The sequence below is a fragment of the Haemaphysalis longicornis genome, unplaced genomic scaffold (assembly GCF_048455015.1).
Source record: "Haemaphysalis longicornis isolate Haplotype H1 unplaced genomic scaffold, Haemaphysalis longicornis Haplotype H1 scaffold_10, whole genome shotgun sequence".
Taxonomy (NCBI): domain Eukaryota; kingdom Metazoa; phylum Arthropoda; class Arachnida; order Ixodida; family Ixodidae; genus Haemaphysalis; species Haemaphysalis longicornis.
Window position 1 is genome coordinate 67,697,375 of NW_027526204.1, and position 20,805 is coordinate 67,718,179.

General features: G+C 49.7%; 1 protein-coding gene across 2 annotated transcripts in view; it reads right to left on the reverse strand.

Moving 5' to 3' along the window:
- The window catches only part of LOC144158667 (uncharacterized), a 39,598-nt gene extending 33,854 nt beyond the window's left edge, over window positions 1-5,744 (reverse strand). The window contains exon 1 of one of the 2 annotated variants that reach the window (XM_077689699.1): window positions 5,579-5,744. In XM_077689699.1, coding sequence (XP_077545825.1) covers window positions 5,579-5,678 — 100 coding nt within the window. In that variant the 5' untranslated portion in view covers window positions 5,679-5,744. The remainder of the gene's footprint in view (window positions 1-5,578) is intronic. The other variant, XM_077689700.1, reaches the window with a different exon arrangement.
- Window positions 5,745-20,805: the final 15,061 nt, after the last annotated feature.

The window sequence follows — 20,805 nt, forward strand, 5'->3', positions numbered from 1 at the left end:
CTGTGCTTGACGATTTAGTGTGTCTTAGAAAGTTTTAAAGCCAAGTAGTCAGCCAAGTAGGGTTGACAGATCATTACATGACATGATGTGTGATGTGCTGTACAAATGTCAAAGCAGGCAAAAAAAAAAAAAAAAAAAGACTAAGCCACGGACGCCACGCTGATATTGTCAGTAACGCGCCTTATATCTTTAACGCATTCAAACTACGTCGTCAGCGGCGTGCGTTGGCGACTCAGCGGCGTTATAGCGGGCTTGATAACTGCGTGGTGTACACGTGATACTACAAACCCGATGGAAGAGATGGAAGGGAAGGCGGCGAGGCGGTGGGCTGCGGGGGCCGAGCGCAAGCGCCGCAAGCGGGCCGACAACCGTGCATTCGCACTTTCACATTCTCCCCCTCGGGGAAATGCGGGAGAATCCCCATCGATGCAACCTTCTATCGCACTGACGGCCGCTACGCACGACGAAACCTGTTGTCGTGCCTCGTATTTCTCGAGAATGTTTACACGACACAGGGTTATCTTCTTGCCCAAGTCTACTTCGTAGCCGAGGTCGACCTTTCGTCCTATTTTGTCCTCGAGATCGTCTTTTCGTGGTGGACGCCCTCCTCTTCCTTTCCGTGCAGTCCTTTGGCTGATGTAACTGGACTTAAAGAATCGTTTCACGTCGGCATGCATCCTCGGCCAGTAAAATTCGTCGAGAATCCTTTCCGTTGTTTTTCGGATGCCTTGGTGTCCGGTCTTGATGCCTTCGTGTGCCCTCTGTAGCACTGCATTCCTCAATGGTTGGGGTACCACAACCTGCTCGAATGACCACCCAGACGACAGGTGATACTTCCGGTAGAGCAGTCCACTGTCTACAAAGTATTTGTAGTAGCTGCCACTCCTAAATGTGAATATTGTCCCTCGATTCCGGAAACAGTCTTTCAGGCTTTCATCTTGCTCCTGCTTTTCCTTGAACTGATCTCTCGCGACCTCCGCGATGGTAAAGCTACCTGTAGGCAGCCTGTTGGTTTCTGCGACAGCCACGAGCTTCTTGGAGTCCATCTCAGTATCAGGGCAGCTCGAGCTTTGAGCTGGTTCTTGACGGTTTTCTGGGGTTGTCTTGTCCTCATCAAGGTATGGATGCCAATTCCAGTCACGGTCGTTGGGTGGTCTGGCTCCTGGTATGTTCCCTAGTACTAAATCATACAATGGATCCTGCATGCATTTAACCAGAAGCATCCCTGAAAAATAGGGCGTGTGGACCTTGACGTACGCTTCTTGAAGTTGCTGCGCAGTTTTGCCCACGAACACCACACTGGAAGAGTGGCCAGTCAGACAAGAGCCTAGTACAATATCACGGCGCATGATTACGGTATTACTGCCGGAATCCCGTAGCACCGATATCGGCTTCCTGTACATTGCCCCAGTCGCCACAGGTAGGTTTTCAACCAGAACTGGATCTTTGAATCGCTCTTTTCTAGCTGTTCGGGGGTCCTCTCCTCTAGATGTCGGCGCTTTGCTACGGTGCAAGCCGAAACCTGTTTTGCATCGCCCTCTTTGCCTCTACAGTTCTCGGTTCTATGTCCAGGTTTTCCGCACTTGCCGCAGCTACCATACCGTCCTGAGATTTGACAGTCACTAGCCCGGTGGCCTATTTTGCCGCAGATAAAGCAACCTTGGGTCTTCCATAGTTTTGGGGCCTGATCTGCACTCTGGTCTCCTCTCGGTTCGTCTCGGGCCTTACCCAAGTTTTTGATGGCCTGTGCTTCCATGAAATGGTCGCAAGCTTCTGCCATCTCCTTAGTTGTCTTGCAGTTTCTTTCATTGATAAAACTGCTAGTTGCGTGTGACAGCACTTCATGAACTGTTCACCGATCATCTTGACCCGCAGTTCCTCGAAAGTTTTAGCGACGCCGGACGTCCCTAGCCACTTGTCAAAATAGCCAGCAAGGCGGGAAACGAACTGTACGCTGGTTTCCCCGTCTTCGGCTTTCGCGTTTCTGAACTTTTCGTTGTACCCCAGCGAAGTGAAGCGGAATCGTTGAAGCAGGGCGAGCTCCACTTTTTTGTAATCTATGGAGTCCTCTGGGGTCATTCTCCCTATCACCGTCAGCGCTTGACCCGCGAGGCACGTGCTCAAAGGTACTGCCCATTCACTTTCAGGCCACATCTGCGAAACCGCGGTTCTTTCGAACCTGACTAGGTAGGCATCGAGATCGTCTCTCCTGTCATCAAGCTGCGGAATAAGCTTGTGGGGGCTGATCGCCGTTGCATGTCCAGAGACTGCGGCCTCAGGTACTGAGCGATCACCTTCAGCACTATCTCTCGCAAGCTCTTGCAACCGGAGCTTCATCTCTAACGTGTTCTGCTCCCGCTCGGACGCTTCCCTCGCGCGTTCCTCAGCTTCTTTCACGGCCTCACGCTGTGCCAGCCGTTCTTCCTTTAATCGAGCCTGCCCAGACCACAGGATGCTAGTTCGAATTAACCGCTCTGGATACCGACGCGGTCGAATTATGGGCGATTTTTCCCCTATTGAAATGTATAGACTTGTACCCGGGCCACGGCATCAGTTCCAATTAACTGGAAGTTGTTATTAACCGAGTCCGAATTCACGAGCTCATTGTGTGTTTGTGTGTGTGTGTGTGTGTGTATGTGTGTGTGTGTGTGTGCGCGCGTGCGTGCGTGCGTGCGTGCATATGCGTGTGTGTGTGTGTGTGTGTGTGTGTGTGTGTGTGTGTGCGCGCGCGCGCGTGTGTGTGTGTGCGTGTGTGTGTGTGTGTGTGTGTGTGCATTTGACCAAACAGCATTGAGAGCTGTTTTTTCTGGAAATTAGGGAAACCTGGTTACCGCAGGAAGTAAAAACATACAACAGAGCAAGAAGCGAGGACAACAGATAGATATGCATAAACAAGGCCGTGATTCACCTCAATTTTCGCACCACCATACTTTTTATGAAGAAACTGCGTCAATCCCCCAAATGAAAATATATAGTACGGCTTTCAGCGGTTAACACCCGCACGCATACCTCGGGGTAGTTTAATAAAAAAAACTAGAAAAGTCGTTTGCGCAAGATGACCTAGCCATAGGTTTATTTTATTAACTGGCGCTCCACAAATACCTCTTCCAAGTCGTATACGGCTAAGGAGTGCCTTATGAGCGAGGTTACGTGCAGGCGTTCTAAAAACAGGCTTCTGGGCGGTGGGGGAAGGGGAATACGTAAAGGCTTACTTACTAAGAACACAGTGAGGCGCACAAAACAGAATGCAGAAAGACTACTGATCTACGAAGCGAGCGCATACCAGTAATCATAAGTGAGATCTTGTATTCCGCTCGAAATACGGCCGTTACTTTTATTATTTACAGGAGAAGTACATCACAGCTCCTAAAAATAAATGTTTTCGCTTTCCATAAGTATTGGGGATAATGGGAAGACGGAAGCGTAGTTTGATGTGAGGGCGTGTTTTTTCCCGTGCGCACTTGAACACTTACCGGAAGAGTGGAATACTACGTTGCGTATTTTTTAACCTCCGTGTAAATTTTTTGGCGTCTGGCTTTTTAAAAGATCATAGTGTTTATGATAAAAAATCTTTAGGAAGAATTTTCGCTAATCCCACTAAGTGTCACAACGCGAGGCGCAATTGTTTTATATAACAATAGCAAGCTCTAAATACAGGATATACGAAAATCCCTGTGTCTATTTCTCCGTCGCGCCTTATACGTCTGCAATATTATTTGTAATAGACGAGTCCCCACTCGTTTATACCGTGTCCTTTTATATCCGCGCCACCCGTGAGCATCTGGACTGCGCCCTTTATCTCAATTCCTGTTGCTCACAAGGATGCGGCTCTTAGATAAACACCGGCCTACCAAACATCTGCTTCTATGTACATAGAAGCAGACGTTTGGTAGGGCTAGAAGCAAACATCTGCACATAAATATGGGTGACTATAGCACAAATGCTTTGTCTTTTGCAAACCTGTTTTTCAGCCAACGTTCGTCTCATTATAATTGATTTTGTACTTAAAACTGGGTCCTTCCGCATTAGTGCACTACGCGTTACACCTTTCACATATTCATTTCCTGTGTATTTGAATACAGGGCTGTGGGCGTTTTTTTCATCTTGTTCAGCTCCTTTTCCTGGCGAGGATGTGTTTGTATTTCGGCAATATATTTAAGCATATCAAGTATGGCTGGAATTGCGAACCCAGTAAGGTCTAGTGGTTTGTAAAACTAATGTCTTGCAGTTGCTGAGCAGCAACATTTTGCCAAAATGTCTTTATACGTTCTTTTATATCGGAAATAAACAACAAATATTTCCGAAATAGTTGTTTTTATCGTGACAGTCTTAAAAATCTAAATGAATACTCTACCGAAACGTTATATAAAAGGCAGCTTTTTTGCTGCTTAAAATGATGCCCACCCCATGTCGCACCGAGCCTATTGATCACGGAACCATGTTACCTCCCACGATTATTGAAGCACGGTGATTCATCAAGAGCCTTGAAGACCAGAAATGCTCGATCTCTAAGGCGCGTCTGTCAGCTAGAGCGCAAGGGTTTGCGGACTAAGGGTCTTCCTTCCACCGACGGGCCATAGGACCTTCCGCTCTGCACAGTAAAAGTTTTCATCATCATCTCTGACGCCATCGAGCGCCACTCAAGAAAGACGATCTCAGATTTTCATGTTTATGAACGGAAAAACACGGACCGGGTTTCCTTTGAGCAGGCGGCTAGTCGATCTCACGAGGTTCTGAGGAGCTGTGCACAGATATGATAAGACGGTAACCGCCCCCTGGAAAGACTGCTTTTATAAGGAGCGCCCTTTTGCACCTCGGAGGGGCGATCTAGAACTTTCCACGCAATGGAAGCGTTAGACATGTACCAGGAATGACGAGCAACTGTCGCAATTAAAAAAAAGTACAATGTGTACATGCCGCAACATTAGATGTCGAGCTAATGCCAACATATGTACCGCAATGCGCCACAAATCCGTAATATATAAAGAAATCGCCACAGTTTACATGCCCCTCTAAACCCTATAGATCTTCGCTAGTCTCTCACTCTTGCTAACCAAGGCTAACTCGAGACAACTAACTTACGGATAAATGCACGGCAGACTTGTCTAACGAGGTTGGGTGCGAAGGGATAACTGCCGGTGCCTCTTTCTGTGCAGCTTTGGAGGAATAAAGTTTTTACCACCACCACCACCACCTGCCTGTTTGTTCTAATTACACAATAACCATATTAATAAACATAAGATTTAAAATCAGCCCGGTGACTGTTTGGTAAAAAGGCATACGTCAAAGCTGCATTCTCAGTGAACGTGAAAACACTCCATTAAACCAGCTTCTTAGAAAACGTAAATCTAACCCCGAAAATCTTGGTCGCTGATAGTTCTGGCTAACAAGGTGATACTTAATCAAAAAGCAGGTATTTCTGCCTGTATTTCACGGTGGGTTTGACGTTAAAAGAAACGAAATATAAAAGCACGGACACTAAACAAAATGAGGCATTTCTACAAATAGCATTACGATAAATGTAAAAGCAAGCTATTGACAGTTGGCTCAAAGAAAAGGACAGATGAAGATCGGTTACCTTGTCCCAGAACCCCAAGGAACGCCGAAGATAATATTCCAGCGCAAATCACTAGAAAGCGCAAGGACACAGAAAGCCCCATCTTGTCTCCAATGTCCATCCCGACAATCTACCTCCTACTCCTGCGAACTTCTGCCTTGCCAGCGGAATTCAGCGCGCTCTATGAGACGGCATGCCGGCGTAGTGCCCAGACTCCCTTATCTCACGCACAGCGGTCGAGGCTATTTCGTGAGTCGGCACTCTAGTGATAACGGATATCCGGCAAATCGGCGGTCTTGCGCAAGCTGAAGCCGTGTCGGCGAGGGACAAAGAAAATCCGGTGTAGGGGGCTAAACAGAGTTGTCGCGTAGGGGCTCGATCACTCAAACGTAACGTATACGCTGCGTTTGAACCTTCCTGTGACTCACAAATTCCCTAATGCACTGCAATACAAGTTTGCACTGTGTCCTTCACATTTTGCCACTTATGTAATGAGTGAAAAAGCGTTTTGTACTCTTGGTATCCCAATATTTACTACACACGCGCAACAACAAGCTGTTAAACCACCACCGTGTCTTGATTGACTGCCGCCAGATTTGGGAATGAGAGTACGAAATAGTGAAAGCGTGCTATCGGCAGCGAATTTGACGAGGGTTTTTTACGTAAGTGCAGAATGCGTGAGGGGGATTGCGGCGCATTTTAAAGATCACCAGGAGGTCAAAATGAATCCGGAGGCCTCCACTACGGCGCGCCTCATCGCCTGAGAAGTGCCGACGCGTTAAACCCCCATAATAAATTAATCAACAGTTCAGGGGCCCGAATTTTCATCGTAGCTCGTCCACGGTCACGCTATCTAGCCACCGCAAACACGCGGCGCCACACACCCTAACAGAGTCCCCAGGTGTCATGCACGCAAACAATGGCTTCTAAAAGGTACCCGCTTGTCCCCCGATTCAGCCTTCCATCGAAAACCTAAGCGGGTACTTGAACAACAGGTTTATATTCATAGAACCTTTCGAAACTCGTGGAACCCCTGGCTCTTGTCATACAAGTCCCCCTTATTTAGCGAAAAGAATAATGTAGGTACATTTGAAGCAACATATATGTAACTAACATTAAGTCACAGCGTCAATTTAGTTAGGAATATTTATTGGGTTGGTTGTTACGATAGTAAGCGGGAAAAAAAATGACCACGAACGAAAAATGACCCTTTCAGAAAGGGGCAGAAAACAATACAGCACGTTCGCAATGCAAGCAAGCACAAAAATGGTCGCGTATCTGCTCCTCTTGTAAATGTCGACGAAAGACGACAGTCGACTGGTGCCCCTGCCAAGTAAATGCCTCCCTTCTCTTTCCCGCTCACCTCTCTTGCTGTTCCTCTCCCGTCTCGTTCTTCATAAGATAACACAGTAGAGGTTTGCTCAAGTCAGTTTCAATTGAAAGCGTTGCACTGCTCCACGTCGGGTGCCTAAATGCCATCGCTGCCGTACGGCGGAGACGCGCATACGTCGAGGCACCGTGCTACAACGTTTATAGAACCACGTTGCCTTACTCCAAGAGCCTTTTAAGCGGAACGTGGGGCCTATTGAGGAACTAGACCAGCGCCATAGCTCTGCTGAGAACACCTCTTTAACCTTCTCTTCTTTACTCGCTCATGATGATGATCTGCCCGTTGGCGATCGATCCTCTTCCTTTTCGCAACATCCTCCTGCCCGCGACTGTGATGCATCTACGAATAAAAAAGACTTGAGGAGAAAAAACATGCCAGAAAAATACAATTCTAGTCAGTTCAGTAGCCTGGTTCGAATCCGCCTAGCCGTTCGGTCACCGTTCGTCACCAGCTTAATTTTCCATCGGTGCTTTGACGCCTGATGTTGCTTTCTAATGACGGTCTTCGTTAGGATCGGCGATGAAGGTAGCGAAGCACTCTGTTGTCATGCAGCGAAGGAAGTTCGGGCTGTCTTGCGTCGTCTCTCGCATTGTCTTTGTCGGGATCGCACTTGTCTCGACCGAACCACCCGTGTCTGCACACGCCTTGTAAATGTGGAGGAACTAGTTGCCCCCCGCCTGACAGAATTGGGTCGTACCTTAGGCGAATGTCCACAAACTCTGCGTCTCGTCTTAACCTTGGCAGTCCTTTTCTGTTTGCTAGGCTTGTCCCGAAGTCTTCGCCTGTTGCGCCAGTCCATGTCGGTGTTCATGGCATCACTGTTCGTGATCAGATGCGTCGAAACAACGGGCTTTTGATGATTGTGCACCATAGGTCGGCATACTCACTCATGAGTGCACTCATTTGTACTCATTTGTACTCAAACTCACGAGTGAGTACGATGATGAGTGATCACACACCCAGAAAAAAACAGTGAGTACGATGACGAGTGAGAACAGGGGTTAGTCCACTACTCGTGAGTACAGTACTCATGAGTACACTACTCATGAGTATGAGTACTCATGAGTACAGTATTCATGAGTATGAGTACTCATGAGTTTGAGTACTAATGAGTATGAGTACTCATGAGTACACAGTACTCATGAGTACACAGTACGCATGAATACACAGTACTCATGAGTACACAGCACTCATGAGTACAATACTCATGAATACTGTGTACTCATGTGTACTGTGTATTCATGAGTATATGCACTCGTCAGTACAGTAGTGCAAACAAGTTTTATCACGACCTCGAGTCCGGACGCGCGTGTACGAGTCGCAAACTTTTAGTGGTGCCGCTGTGCAGCTAAACTATCAAGCATGGTAAAATTAGCCAACGAAAACTGCACCTCCCTCTTTTCCCGGTCCCTGTTTGGCGCTGTAACCGTTTTTCTGCGATCGCTCGCAAAGGGGTCATGGTGAAGAGGGAAAAAGGAGGGGGTGAGGGTTTGGCGGAAAACGCGGCCGCAGTTGCTCTTCTCTGATGGGACTTGTTGACTGCCGCAGTTATTTTTGTTGACGCGGCCTGTGAACGCGTGGCGGCTTCATTGCGCTTGCTCCCTTCCAATTGTTTTAGTGGAGAGGCGGTGGAGGCTGCTAACAACGCACGAACTAGGCGTACTGAAGTACGCCTTAGGTCTTCAGAAGTTTCCGTAGACGCATGTCACGCTGTGTAGTCGTTTCGTGAGCCGAACCGCTCATTTCAGCAGTCGCAGTTAATTTACGTAACTCGCGTCAAACCGACTGCGTGGTTTGTAACGTTCGCTGTGCGTATTCAAGCGACAGTTTGGCTGATCTATGCGCCCTTATGGTTTTATTAGGTTCCCGTTTTGAAACATTTTGCTCAGGTTCGCTAGTAATATGGTCTCGTGTAGTGCCATTTACAAGTGAGCATATAGCCCCACCGTGCACTACGGTGTGCAGGCGCGGCGGTGGAATTTGCCCCAGCAATGGAAATAAAATATCCGAGTACACCTAAGCACGTTTGTGAGTTGTGAATCGGACATCATAATATCCAGTTCAACGCGTGCGGCGCCTTGTTTAGCCTCGCATATTTTGTCGAAGAGCTCTGTCATCTTGCCGCTGGAGGAGCGTTTTGCTTTCGAATGGCTTTACTTTCGAGTGGCAACCCGATTCGCCGCTTCTCGTTTATGCCACCGTGTAATGAGGGCGCTGACGATGATGGTGAATTTCGGTGGTTGTTATTCCCCTACCTTCACTACTGTTTACAGGCGGGGCGACCACCCCTCGCTTGCAACTATACCGCCGAGTTTAAGCTCGCACTGTGAGAGGCCTCGTGAAGGAATTGTTTTGTATTGATGAACGCCAAAGCCAGACGCCGGGATTGTCGCTTAAGCTCGCATCTTGGAACGTCTCGTAAAACGTGTGGATTGCACATAACGACGTCACCGCACTTTTTGATCGATCACTGTCAGCTTCATCCGCGTTGCTCGAGATAAGAGCTGCAGATTTCCACTGTGCAACCAACCCACCAACACGGCAATACAGTGACGTCAGTGCAAGCTATCACGCCTCCGAAAAACGCGTCTACAAACTTTGTTCTCGAGTACACAAAGCACGGCACAGCGGTTCTACGCTGCTGTAACGGCTGCCACGTACCGGCAGCAACTGCATGGGTGCCCTGCGGCCCTCGACTGCGACCGATACCAACTCCACGCCCCCCCCCCCCCCCCAACACACACACATACACTATTGGGACTGGGCCATTCTAGCTCAGTCACCACTGTTCGATTCACTTCACTTTAATTCCTTAAAGACCTCACAGGTGGGTGTTACATAAGGGGCGCGTTCTACAACATAGATACAAAAGCCACAGGTTAACAATACAGATGCATAGATGTTGTGACGTTGCCCTGCTCAGTCCGCCATCGACGCAGCGCAGAGGAGAGCGATGAAGTTGTCGAGCCGACGGTGATTTTAAGCTGCATTCATATACAATATATACAAAGGTAGCAAGAGCGTTACATGGCTCGCACAAAGGCACTTCTCAACTCAGTGCCTCCGATGAAATGCCGCCGCACAGCCGCTGCTTCAGGGCTGGTTTTATACCCCCGGGGTTCCGCCGCAGCCGCGTGCAGTTCGAATCTTTCCAATCAGGACTATCACTGGCCGCAGTTTGAATCCGGCGAATGCAGGCGATGTGATTGCGTCAGCCGAGCCACGAATGGGAAAGGGGAGGCGACTCAGCGGCGCCGTCTCCAGAGTCTACTCGTCGCTGCGTGTCTTTTGCGGGCCGGTCGTCCCAAGGTCCCAAGCATGATTTGGCGCGGCCGTCTCGATGGGAAAAGGATAGACTCGGCGGCGCCGTGTGCCGCCAGTTGCGGCACGTCTGCCGTGGGCTGGCTGACCGAGGCGCGAATCGGGCCCACCGTCGGCGCGTCGCCAGGTGCAGCAAATTTGTGTCGGGCGCTCTGGTTAACCGCACACACACGCATCGAAAAATGAGTAAGATCAGACCCGTATGGGTTTTGGCCTAGCTGTTAACGGAAATAGCCACAACGACGCGTAGCGCCCGTCCTGTCCCTTTTTCGCGGCGGGACCTCCCTCTTTGGCTTTTCGCGCGCTAGCCGGTTTTCGTCTTTCTGTTTATCTCTTACTTTGCGGGCTGGCGGCGGTTGCGAGGGGTACGGTTGCGCAATGTTCACAGAATTCGGAATAGCGGCGGCAGCGTCTCTTTCCAGATGGTTTTAAAGACGATAGTCTTTCTTTGGCCACTTGAGCGCGACAATGTTGGCCTGTCAGTCTGTCTGTCTGTGTCCGTCATAAAGATAATTCATTATTGCAACTTAATATCACGCCCCGCTGTACACATGGGAGCTACTGGGGTCGCCGTTAAGTAGCTTCATGTACATAATGTGCCCTCTGTACAACTGACTGGCCAACTGCCCCGCTATTCAGCCCGCGATTCTAAACGCGAGTGCGTACGTCCCGTTTCGCTCTCTCCCGTGTACGTGCCTTCGCGCAGTGGGAAGCCCTACGACAATGCACCGTGTAAGACGTTTTCTTCTCGGGCTCCTCTGTCCTGATGTATATGTAATCTCAGTATTTCTAATTAGTTAAACATTTTATTTTTTTCTGTTTAGCCTTTCATTCGAGCCACGACCTAGCTAAGATGTTGCAGTCGACAGGATCATGATTTAAGGCCACGGGAGGACAAACGGGCGAACAACCTGGACGGACCGCACCACGACTACGAGAGTGCAGCACGCAGACATGGGGCACCGACGCACTCCACGCCAGCGGTGGTCGACACAGTGCTGACTTCAGCGGAACGCTACGTCCTATGCTCTACGAAGAAACAGCAGTTCGTGAGCGCACTACGATTACGAGGGCTACCCTGCTCTGGCCGTAAGGACAACATCATCTTGCGTCTTCTAGAGGACAACGAAGAACATCGCCATCTCTCCAAACGAACGAATGTGCCAACGCTACTTCAGGCTGCCTCCGACAACAAACGGCAGAGGACCCTGCAAGCGGCGCTGTGTGAGAGCAGAAGGCTGCGCGATGAACGAGAAAGTTTTCTGAGACAACTGGCGAGAGTCGGTCGCACGTTTTCCACGGTGCCTGGACTGCACGAGATCCGAGCACAGGCAGAATGCACGACGGCACGCACATGAACGAGACGACGCATGCAAAATTGTGATTGCGTGCTCACCGGACCTTTCCCAGGTAATCGCCACGATTACGGAGACGCATCGAAGGTCAGTTCATTTCTTGCGAGATCACGAACACACGTTGCTCTGCTACATCGCCCACGAGCTACACCGCCCACGCGCAGGTCATTCCAGCAACGAGCAACGAGACGCGCAACGTACGCAGCGCGCACGAGCCAGAAGGCACCACGTTCCTGGCACCCGCTTTTCCGCTACAGACGTACACGAACGGAAATCCGAGAGCACGGAACGCAACGGAGCCGGTACGTACATTTTCCGCACGTGCTGTCCCGGCGCGGGTCCACGCAACCAACGACATCGCATCCGGATTGGTGGATATGGCCACGACAAGCGAGCAAGACGCACGGCGCCCGAAATGCACCATACGTGGCGAACGACCGCACCCCAATTATAGGGGAGTTTCCTAGATAAAACGAGACGCACAGCGCACGAAACGCACCAGAAGTGGCGAACGACATCCAACTTGAACCAGTGGAGCTGACCACGGAGAACGGAATGCACAACGCACGGAACGCCACCAAGCCGCAGCGCACACGGAGGAAACTGCTGTTCGCGGCATCCTCCGCTCCCACTGCAGGTGCTATCCGGACTTGGCCAGCGAATGTTACAACCGCAGACATCACCTGGCCACAAGCAACAAAAGACCCAGCGCACGCGGTTCAACCCTACCGGAAAGTACGAGCTCTCCGACACCCGCTGCTCCCGCCCGAGTCCAGCGGACGAACGACATGACACTCGTGCAAGTAGGTCCGTCAACGAGCAACGACACGGCCAGCGCATGCGGCATGTCCGAGCCAGAATTATCAAGATCACAGGCACTCGCGCTCCGATCGAGACTCACACGACAAACACCATTTCGTACAAGAGGACGCAACCTGGAGCAAGCGGACTCGCGATAAACGGATCCTGCCTGTATGGGAGAGATAGCGATTATAGCATTCTCGAAACAACGGGCAAAAGACGAGGTCTTGAGCGACGACACGGACACGGCAAGAACGGCAACGAATGAACCCGATCCAGACGAAGCATCCAATGCCCTGACGATGAAGTCACGCTTGCGACGCCGAGGAATGTGGGACCGAACGAACGGCACGAATTACGCCCGCTTCCCCACCACAACGGTTTCACTTCAGAAACAACCACGGCGACTGCGAGCACGGAGCCGCAACGACTTTGACCGATCAGCCATGCCACCCTACGAAAACGCCCCGCTACCACACACTAAACGAAAAGCCAAACGGCTCCCGCACCATACGCAACGCACGCGTCAATTCAAGCAACGTCCTCAACGCGCCGAACTATGTCATCCCTGCACAGCGCAGCTCACCACCGGACAAACCAGACGTCTACGTCCCCACATGCATCAAGCACGCGACGAGCTACACGAACACAATCGCCGACGGAAGCGGCGCAACCAACGCAACGCCGTAAACACTGTCAAGTTCAGGTCTGACGAAGTGAATCCCACGGCACACACACAATAAAATCAAGCAGATTTGAAATTCACCGAAACTCAACGAGACGAACACCCTCTTAAGGAAGTTTCTAGTATCTGGACCAACAAAAAACAAACGCCAGCATCGAGCATCTGTGAACAAGCGGACAGTGAACTGGATACGAACGGACGTCAATCTACGCGAACGCTTCATTCTGCCTGGGGGCAGGCGCATTTCGGATTCAGAGCACGATTAGGATACGTATCAGCGCGCCCGGAAACGAAAACGGATGACAAAAGCTGCCACCCGAAAACACGCAGAAAAACGCAGTTTAAGGCCACGGCCGCACCGACAAGCCCCGAGCTCCCCTGAGCCCGACCCGGCCTGAGAACAAGACGAGACGCCAGGCGCAACGCGAGTGCTTACGTTCCGTTTTCCTTTCTCACATGTACAGTGTAGTTGCCTTCGCACAGTAAGTCGCCCAACGACAGTGCACCGCGTCAGACGTTGTCTTCCTCTGTCCTGATTTATATTTAACCTGTGTTTTTCTAATCAATTAAACAATTTATTTTTTCTACTTAGTCTTTCATTCGAGCTACGACCTAGCTAACAGTGCAGATAAGTTGATTATTCGTCAGTAATACGAATTGAGTACTCATGAGTACTGACTGAGTACTCATGAGTGCAGAATGAGTAGTATTCATGAGTGCAGAATGAGTAGTACTCGTGAGTGCAAAATGAGTAGTACTCGCGAGTGCAGAATGAGTAGTACTCATGAGTAGTACTCATGAGCAGTAGTACTCATTGAGTACTCATGAGTACAGATTCAGTACTCATGAGTACAGAGTTAGTACTCATGAGTACAGATTCAGTACTCATGAGTACAGATTGAGTACGAATACTCGTGAGGACAAATGAGTTTGAGTACAAGTGAGTACAATTACAAATGAATATTTGATGAGTGAGTACGAGTGATTTTGTGAACAGACGAACTTTTTGAGTCTGAGTTTGATTGAGTACAGCGTAAATAAAAAAAATGTGATTGAGTTTGAGTGAGTTCTTTCTGTTTTGCCGACCTATGTTGTGCACGTACTCTGTAGGTTCTGCTGAGAGTTCTTCACTCTTAGCGCAGTCTATCCGTGACCACGGCGTAGCATGCGTGGAAGCGCCCAAGTCACCTGCTGGCAGGGGGATGGTTTCCGTTCTTGTCGTATTCGTTATGAGTAATAGATCTGCGCACTCAGATACCTTATCACGGGCAGCTGTAGAGGTAACCAACGAGCTCCATGATGGTTGGACGGGTGCGACTTGACTGGTTGCCGAAGGTCTCTGTGGAAGACTGTTCTTCGCGACATGCTGCGTGGTTACCTCTTTCGGGATATCTTGTCACTAAGCAGCCACTTCGCGCGGAAAATCATACACAAGTATTTGTCAGATTCTTCATAATCCTTTTCGTAGTCTTCGATATCTAGGAGATCCCGTACCTGTCTGTCAAGATTATTTATGTCGTCCAGCACTTCGGTAAGAGATTCGAGGAGGATTTTAAGCGTACTTATTCTCGATGTTGGGGATTCCACAAGGTTGTCTGATGTTATGACGAGTTTGGTTATCTTCGCACGGAGAGTGTCCGTCAGCTCTTTCAGTTCACGCACGGCCTCCCTGTGCTCAGTAGGCTGAAGGTCCACAGGGAGGGTCTTCTGTATACGGTGCTGCTGCTGGGCACTACTGGGTTCCCAGTGGTCGGTGCGGTGCGTCGAGCAGCCAGCCATGGGGGGCGCCGTTCGAGGGCAAGGCCCACGGGATCAGGACATCAAACGGTTTCCCGGGCCTCGCATGCTTCGAAGTCGCTGTGCGCCGTCATCTCGTGTCCACCAGGCCGTTCCTCCCGGGTTTCACGGCACCAAAAATACTGAGGAACTAGACCAGCGCCATGGCTCTGCTGAGAACACCTCTTTAACCTTCTCTTCTTTACTCGCTCATGATGATGATCTGCCAGTTGGCGATCGATCCTCTTCCTTTTCGCAACAGGGCCTACCTGGTGAAACCTATTGTTGCTGTCGCCGTTTGATTTATTCAAATGCGGCTAGGTAGCGCTGCCAACAGCAGGCGACAGTTTTCGGCGGTTGATGTAGTATTTGATTTTCTATCGCAAAGACAAAGCATCGGTGATTTTTTTAATAAAGAAACACCGCAAATATCACTGATGTATTGGTTTTCTGGCTTATGTTAGCGTAATGACTTCTTCTTCAACCATGTTGACAAGTATGAACACCGGACTGAGGCGTCTCCATTTGGCTGTGGGTGTATAAGACAATTGAGCAGTTTCTGTTTCACTTTGGCCGGGTGATGAATCAAGTCATAGGCAGCAGTGGCTTAGCTCGGTTATGCCAGGGTATACGTAGCGTCAGCTAAGGTTCAGGTGGTTATTTTTAGCTTTACTGATTGTCTAGGATTAGCTTGATTATCATGCTTACTGCTGCGTCGACGCACACACGGTATACGCATTATGTGACACATGTATATTTATCAAGCGGCTCCGGCGCAGCGTCACCAATCGCCCGAGAGCTAAGCTGGTTCCACAGGCACACGCCGGTGTTCCGGCGACGCACGAGCCATCGGTTACACACCCGGCCACCCCTCGCATGATCATGAATTGAACGGGGCCGCTACGTGCGTCACGGAGGTCGGCGAACACGCTGGGCGCGTGGGGTGTGTGAGGGACACCGGGCAGCGAGCAACGTTCTGTGCCATCACTGCTCGTCGGGCATGCGCAGCATTGCTCCCCAGGAGTCACGCAAAACTGCTCAACCTCCGCCGGTGTAGCTCACACTACGAAAATTTCTGTGTTTAAGTAGCCAAAGAAACACTATCGGCTTTAAAAAAACATACCCCCGCTCGTGCTTTTCCTGGCACAAAAATCAAGAAAAGATAAAGAAAAGGATGAGCTGTCCCAGGAAAATGCGGGCGAGCGCTGCGAAGGCAAGAAAATTCAGTTCCATTAATCTCTGATCAATGCATCAAGAAAGAAGTGAGACCGGGACGGGAAGAACGTGAGGGTGGTAGCGAAGAGCGGACAATGGCTCTACAGCCCGCATGGCGAATCACTGCTTCGCATTAACAGCAGCTTTCACGTTTAGTGAAAGTGCTTTAATATTTTTTTTTTCAAATCACTCAAATAGACGAACCGGAACTAAGTAATATAAAACTGTAGTGGCAAGAAAAAGACGGCAACTTTCCTTAATTAAAGAGGTTGTAACAAGATAGTTCTAGATACCGTCCGGAGAACGTGTACACATGTCGTATTTCGTATCAAAAATGAGCCAGATGATTTTGGTGCACGAGTTAGATTGATCCCAATCCATTTGCCCAATGTCAGTGTGCTTTTCGCGCGACTGTTTGCAAAGCTTGCTGTGTGTTTTCGCAAGATTTTAGGGCGCAGCCCTTTTAAGACCATTCGTGGGGCTGATCGGCGTCGCCGTTGGTGTCATTGAGCGAACGATGAAAAGTTCGAAGAGTGAAAGAAAGCAGCGGAGGAAAATGTCAAGAAATGGGGGCGGCAGAAGGGCGGTTCGCCGTGGTGGCACGAGACGCTTCTCCGAAAGTGGCGGGGGGGGGCAGAGGGGGGGAGGGGCTCATAGAGTTTCTCACAATATAACTAGAGGGGAAACTGGCGCTGCAATCGTACGCCTCAATGGGCGTGATGGGTAGTTGTGGATTCGGATTGGCGCTCGATGGCTCGTAAAACTTGCTATGGATTGCAGACAGTTTCGTTTTCGTTTTGGATTTACATGAACGCATTTGCCTACGCGGGGTGTTGGGAGGAGTGATCAAAAATGTACGTTTCTCCTTGAACTGCATGCCTCGCGTGCACTGACGCCGCCCTGAGTGGAATGTTTTTAACCAGAGTTGCGAATTGGGTGGGTTATCAATGCATTGCCACACAGCGAGCATGCAAACGCAAATGACGGCGCTCTGTGAGGCGAAGTTGTCTGCTAATTAGGAGTTGCGGCGCTGCTCATTCGGCAGAGCAATGTATTGTCAAAGCTGATGACGGTTGCGAATCGCTTGGAACAGCCACAGCTTTCGTGCGAACGCCGGCTCCTTAGGCGTAGAACATGGTAGAACAGCGAACAGCAGCACCGGCGGCTGATAGGAACGCAGCTTGATGGATGTCACTAATTCCGGCAAGAATAAGTTCTCCAAAGGTAATCGGTTTCTTTTTTGTTTATGAGCACAAAACGTCTCTTACTACTACAAACCACCAGCGCCGAAACTTTTACAAGTAGTTTTTAAAGAAGTCCGTGTCCTGCTGTAGTTGGCGGAAAATGGCAAACCTGCTCCACAAACCTCCTCGACTCCGCGTCTGCTTTTTATTTAAACACGCCGTTTTTTTCGTACAAAACCGGTTTTTCGTCACTAACTTTCTTGTTCGCATGTAATTTGTAAACGAAGAACCAGGCAATAAAAGCTTTATGTCAAAAAACACATTTTGCGCAGCCACAAGCCCGTTTTGATCCCACGCAATCCGGTTCCAAAACTACCCATCATTCCCATTGAAGCGTAAGCGCCGCTGCCATGTTCGCGTTGACACTAGCGCCAGTTTCCCCTCTAGTTATTTGTATTAAACTCTATGGAGGGGCTATGTTGAGCCCGCATGAGGCGCTAGACTGTGCGACGTTTAGCGGAAAAGTGAGGGGGCATTCCTAAGGTGCATTGCTTCCTAAAACGCATTTCGCGGTCCCTTCCTTAGACGCACTTCGCCGCCGACGCAGGTGCTCACCATAGCTGCTGTCGAGAGAACCCATGAGTGACTGCTGCCTCAGCGCACTGCAGCATTCAGGAGGGAGTGCTTAACTGCGAGTGAGGCAACCGGTCGTATGCTTCGTCAGCCGCTGTAGCTAAACGAGCTGCCCGAGCGGAGGCAGAGCACTGTCGACTCCAGAACACAGAGTGTGGGCTGAACAATGAGCGGGTCAACCGGTGCCTCTGCTTCATAAGCCGCTGCAAATAAAGGTTCTCGGTAACCATACAAATATGTCTGTGTGAAACCCTTTGCCTCAACATACTTTGAACAAAATAAACAAGTAAAGAGCTGAGCCCGAAATTTCGCATTTGGGAGTGTCGTAATGTCCAATGAATGTTTTTTGGAATACATCTTAGTGTTCCTGAATATATGCTTCAAGGAGAAATGCTGAGTTCGTGGAGGATTATATGTACCCGTAGTTAGCCCATAATACACTGACGTAGATCACAGAAACGTGGATAACTCGGCCGCATACTTACAATTCGCTGGGTCCCTGGCCATAACGGGATACCGGGCAACGAGGAGGCACACAAGGCAGCACGGGAGATGCTTTCCAACCCCGATAATTGCCAGAAACCTCCGTCGCGACCGACGAACGTCTTCCCCGCTCTCCAAGCGTCGACACCTCCATCTTTGGAGCTGCTTCCCGACGAGTCGGAAGAGGAAGGGCATGACTACGAGGAAGCCATCGCCAAAGCACGTGCTGAGCGACGTGCAGCGCTTCGACTTCGTCTACCCGAAGAGGATGACCCTATTCGATCCGGCTACAACCGGTGGGCAACGGTCACACTCCGACGCATTCGAACGATCACTGCCGTAACGCCGCACATCATGGCACGCTTTCGTCTACACCCCGGTGACGGTACCTGCAAACTTTGCGAATCGCCTGACAGCACACAAGTCGCTGAGCTTGACCATCTTCTATGGAGATGCCCTGCCTTGAAGGACCAGAGAAACCGCGCACATGCGCTCATTCCTCCTCAAGTCAGGCCACAAACGCTGCGGGAGTGGACCCATCCCGAAGGGTCTACAGAACACAGGAAGATGGTCCTCGACTCTCTTCTCGTATATGTTCGAGAAGCCGCCGTACAGGACCACATTTAGTCGGGACACTTACCCCCCCCCCCTTCCTCCAACTCCCTTCCCCCATCTCCCCCTCCGGCGATGACAAAGGTAAAGGCACGGAGTGTATGTGGGATTAATAAATACATATTACAACAACAACAAACTATCCACGGCAGTTTCAGTCTCACAATGCCCAATTCTCTGAAACTCACTGCTTCAGGATTTGAATAGCTTGCTCAATAAGGCTTGTCGGCATAGGCTAATATGGTTTTGTGCCGAGTCTCAGTACAACGTCGCTTTCCGTGACATTCTCCGACGGTGATATCCGCGGATTTCATAAAAGTGAAGTACGTTGTCACCCTTAGTTTCCAGTGCTTTTTTTTGGCTGTTCACAAATTGCTTCATGTTTCTGTCGTAGTTTCCTTACTCTATTGGCAAACTATTAAGCTCATCCTAAACAGATGAAACGTTTGTTCATCTCTGCGGTTCCTTTAAATTAAGGCTCACTTCAGGGATAACTGCTACTTCCACCCTTGTTCAACCTGCATGTCAATTGTTTATTCTGGTTGTTTTAACCTGCAGATATTCCCACACGCCAGTTACAGTGTCTTCCATTCTCAAATTGGAATTGATAGTAAGATGGTACTCGGGTTCGCACTTGTGTTTCGGCTATGTCAATGTACAAAAAATTGTGCTCGTCTGCCTTCGTAACCAACAAAATTATGCTCCAGACATTTTACTTTTTGTCATGTTCACCTGTTTTATTATCTAGCTGCCCTTTTCTTCAGCATTGAGACAATTCAGGAAGGTCTGTATAAATTTTGTACTCACATGGTTGTGTAATTTTAACCCTAATATCAACCACCACTGCCAGGAAGCGTGTCAAGGCGTGACTGCAATTTGGACACCACGAATGACCCTGCCCGAGGACTATTACTTCAATTAGGGCTGTTTCAACAGCGGCTATGTTTAACAAATCAATAATTTGCGTATACGCTGCCAAAAATACAAAGAAAATGCCGAGCGCACGTGAGCACGTGGCAAGAGCCCGGCAGTTGAAAAACCCGAAAAATTCAGGGCGCTCGTCTGAGCATGACTCGCGGCCACTGCCCACCGTTCCCGGCGCACATCTGTCAAGCATAGCATACCCACTTAGGGATATAGGCCAAGATTGGCCCAGCGTCCCGGCTGCACGTTTGTCAAGCCAAGAATGCGCACTTAGGGAGGTTGGCCATGATTGGCCAAAAAATGCCAACGTTCGCCGTAATCGCGGCACCACTTGCTAAGAACAAGAAAAACACTTCACAGCATGCGCCGCTCCAAGGCGATATTTAATGATTAGGGCCTATCTGTCCCAACAAAAATGAAGAAAGGTCACACTCATAGCAACAATTATGGAGTAAATGTCGTTGCGGCAGCGAGAAAGAAGCAAATCGGCTGCAATCGTGGACTAAAATTGTCATGATTGTCGTGAAGGTTGCGTCCCGCTTCGCTACCGTAAAGCCTAACGCATTAGTGTGAGCTTCCTTCGTTTTTTTATCGATGGCTCCGCCAAGCCGACCTCTCCGCGTCTGTCGAGCAGTCTGGATCCTCAGCCTGATGTCATCGCTTTCAAAGAAGCAAACGGGACCACAGTCGTCCCGGCTTTGTAACCTCGGAGAACTCAACTATGGGTGTCACAGGAAGTCCGAAACGAAATTTGATGTCCTGGCGCAAAAAATTGCGCACATGACCGCACTCGAAATCCGTACCTCATCTACCAACCTAATATCCAGTATCCTAATTCCGAACATCTGCTGCCAGATTTCCACCAAATA